This window comes from Erythrolamprus reginae, chromosome 4, assembly GCF_031021105.1.
Source record: "Erythrolamprus reginae isolate rEryReg1 chromosome 4, rEryReg1.hap1, whole genome shotgun sequence".
In the NCBI taxonomy this organism is placed as follows: Eukaryota; Metazoa; Chordata; class Lepidosauria; order Squamata; family Dipsadidae; genus Erythrolamprus; species Erythrolamprus reginae.
The window spans coordinates 121533672-121537298 of record NC_091953.1 but is presented as its reverse complement, the minus strand read 5'-3'; the positions used below and the strand labels follow the sequence as shown (position 1 = coordinate 121537298).

Below are 3627 nucleotides of genomic sequence, written 5' to 3'. Positions count from 1 at the left end.
CGGATTTTTTTTTTTGAAACATATTTATCAACAGAGGGGGGAAAAAAACACAACACCCCAAGGATACTTGTTTTACATTCAGAGGGAAAGGGATTCTGGAGATGTCAGTTTCCAAAAGAAACTTTAAAAAGAAACCAGAAGCAAACTCATCCCTTCCTCCCTCCCCTAAGGAGAAGGGGGAAAAAAAATTCCCCCATGAAAGTAAATTCCCTCCCACCCCCAAAATGCCAAAACCTAAACCCAGGAGAGTATAACCATGCAAACATGTCTTAAATAAAACCTTTACATTTTTTCCTATTTTTGTCTTTCCACTGTTAAATGGAAGATCTCTACTACCTAGCAATCACACAAAAATAAATGGCGAGATGGCACTTTTTTGTTTATTCTTATTATACTGTTTCTGTATATGGAAAGTTTTGATAACGATGGAACTTATCGGGGAAGAGGGAGGTCGAGATGAACTGGACGCTGCTTCCTTTTTTGGGGGGGGAGGGAGAGGGGCGAAGCGTCCCTTGGATGGGTTTGTATCCATGCGAACCATGCAGCAACTTGGGTTGGTTTGTTCTAGATCAGAGTTATTTATTTACAATTACATTCATGCCTTCGTGCAACTGGACTCTCCTGCCTTATTCGCAACGGGGAGGGCACAAGCAAGAGCTTCTGTTCCCCATCACCATGTCAGGGCCAATAAATCCACCATCGGCTAGGAATCAACCTGCAGGAGAGTGTATCCACACTCGCTCTCTTGCTGCAATAGGGAGCCAACCTTGGCCTTTCAATTGGATCTTTTATTTCCTTCCCCACTGCTTACACAGTGTAGAGTTTACACAACCTCAGGTTGAGGCTAGGCAAATCATAATAATTAAAAAATAATAATAATACTTTTTTTAAAAAGGCAGGCCTCCACTCATCGTGCCGGCCCAGGTTTGGTGAGTGGGTTGGTGTTTTTATTTAAGAAGGTAGCTTTAAGTGGACGAAGAGCCCCCATTCCCTTCCTGAGGTTCAATTCACATCAGCGGACAAGGTGGGCGATGCACAGATCGGGGAAAAGAAAGCTCTGAACCACCAAAGGGAAGTTGAGGTTGCTAGCTGCTGAATTCGAACTGATTGCCCATACAGGGATGTTATATGTTTTTGATTTTTGTAAAACTTTAGATTCTGTAGTCTCAGTCTGATAGAGAGTGAGAGCCACAGTCATACACTCTATGGGCTCCATCTGTACTGTAGGGTCCATTGTGCCAGTAGGAGGAGTCACAAACTGTCTGTAAAGAGTTGATCTCCGAGGCAGAAGAGTTGGCGTCCCTCCTTTTGGAGCGCTTCCGGTTTCTCAGGATGAAGACAAGCATTCCCACCACTGTGAAGGCAGAGGTGACAAAGACCAACAAAAGGCCAGGCACCAGCACTGAGATGGAGACCCGACTAGTCTCCAAGTAGGAATTGGAGTGAGTCCCAGTCTCTGCCAAGCCAGTGCTATTCTTATGGGTGGAAGTCAAAGTGGGCATGACTTTGAGTTGAGGGCAAATGGCCTCATTGGAGAGAGACTCAAAGTCCTCCTTGAAGAACTCTTCTGGAGTCTCACACCTTAAGTCACTCATCATCACCTTTGGCCTCAGCATCTCCACCCACTGTTTGAACGGGACAATTGGACATTTGCAGTCCCAAGGGTTGTCGTGCAGATCTATTTGGGTGATGGAGGTGAGTTGATCCAGCACCCCTGCCACTGGCAGGTAAAGGAAGTAATTGTTGTGGATGCTGAGCTTAGAGAGAGAGACTCCAGCAAAAACATCAACCGGGAGAGACCTCAGAAGGTTGTTGTTCAAAATTAGTACTCTCAGTTTAGGCATGGCATTAAAGGTCCCCGGCTGGATGAGTTGGATGACATTAAATTCCATATTTAGGTACTCTAGGTTTTGCAAACCATTGAACTTCTCTCGAGACAGTATGTCCAAATAGTTATTGTCCATGTAGAGCCACACCAGTTCCAGCAGATTTTTGAAAGTATTGTTCTCCATAGTGGCAATGTTGTTGTTGCCCAAGTCCAATAGGTTGAGTTTCTGATAATCCACAAAATGGGACTTGCGAATGGTGTGAATCTTGTTGCCCCTCAGGAAGAGTTCGTGGACGTTGGATGGCTTAGGCTTCAGGTCCATCAGGCTGCTGATGTTGCCATCATTGCAATTTACCTTGAACCCTCCGGGTATCTGGTGGCAAGTGCAGGTGGCCGGGCAAGGGGTGCTACTGGAAGACTTGCCTTTCACCGTGTGGATAGAGCTAGCCACTGTAGGTCTGGATTTGATTTGCCAATTGACTGGGATCTTGGTACCTCCATGAGGGGCAGAACCTGCAGTGACGGAATCTTCCTTGCCATGGATCTTAAAAGGAGTGGGAATAGGGCCAGGATCACAAGTCTCCTCTTCTGCAGGAGGAGCTGCCAGGCTGGAATCTACCCGGGTTTTCCTGCACAGCTCCTGTTCAGTGGTCTCGTTTAAATCCTTCCCTTGCAAACGTGTGGGAGCTTCACAAATCACCCGGCCGATCAAAGCATTCTTGGGGATGTTCTCCAGCCATTCTTTCAAGGAGAGTAGATCGCAGGTACAGTCCCAAGGGTTGTCCTCCAGCAGGATCTCAGCAATGCCCGGGATCTGTTCCAATACATCCTCATAAGGCAAGGTTTTCAGGCGGTTACCTCGTAGGTCCAAATGGGTAATCGGTACATACTGGAACACGTTGGCAGGCAAGATGCTGATCAGGTTGTCATTTAAAATCAGCACCTCCAGCTTGTTCAAGTCCCGGAAGGCTCCTTGGTCAATATCCCTCAATAAATTAAAATCAGCCTGGAGATATTCCAGATCATCCAGCCCCAAGAAAGTCTGCTTGCGAAAAGATTTCAGCTTGTTGTTGTTGATGTGCAGCCTCTTGACCAACTGCAGCCCCAGGAAAGCTCCGGGCACGATTTCGTGCAAGCCGTTGTTTTCCATGTGTAAGCTGACTGCATTGTAAAAGTTAGCGAACTCATTGGGGAAAAGGCGCGTGAGGGAATTGCCGTGCAGGAACAAATGGTAGAACTGGGAAGTGGGGGCCGAGAAACGTTGCAGGCTGGTGAAGCCCTTCTTCTCGCAGTCGACGTGCAAGTCGCCTTCGATCTCGGGGCACGAGCAGATCTTCTCTTTGCAAACGTCCCCCGTAACATTCCCGGCAGCCAAACAAAGAGACGTCTCCAGCAAGAGAATCCAAAGCAGCATTTTTACACCCAGCGAGTCATTCCCGAGCTCGAACGCACAGAGGGGAAAAAAAAAGCCCAACAACTACTAGGTGAAATAATAGTAATAAAAGGCTTCTTCTCAAGCTGTAGCCCAGTCAAGTTCCTTCCAGGCGCGGAATGTCCGAACCATCGTCAAAAATGAAGGGGGAAGGGGAAAGGGTTTGCTGGTGGGTGGGTTGGAGGATCAAAAAGGGGGGAAAGATAGAAGATTTGAAGAAAAAGCCCAGAGTTGTGTTGGCTAAAAGAAGGATGCAGCGAGGGGGAGAGGTTGAGAGCCTCCTTTTTTTTTCAGCTCTCTCTCCCCCCGCAAACACTGCAACAGCCCGGACTCCAGTCAGCGATCATATCCACAAAGTCTCCAGATG

The 3627-nt window shown here is 47.3% G+C and overlaps 1 protein-coding gene across 1 annotated transcript; it reads right to left on the bottom strand.

Moving 5' to 3' along the window:
* Positions 1–1166: 1166 nt before the first annotated feature.
* On the bottom strand, positions 1167–3242 carry SLITRK1 (SLIT and NTRK like family member 1). Its single transcript, XM_070751866.1, has one exon. The coding sequence runs from the start codon at positions 3240–3242 to the stop codon at positions 1167–1169; it is 2076 nt and encodes a 691-aa protein (XP_070607967.1).
* Positions 3243–3627: the final 385 nt, after the last annotated feature.

Coding starts and splice junctions, on each gene's coding strand:
- SLITRK1 (XM_070751866.1), bottom strand. CDS start 3,242: ATGCTGCTTTGGATTCTCTTGCTGGAGACGTCTCTTTGTTTGGCTGCC.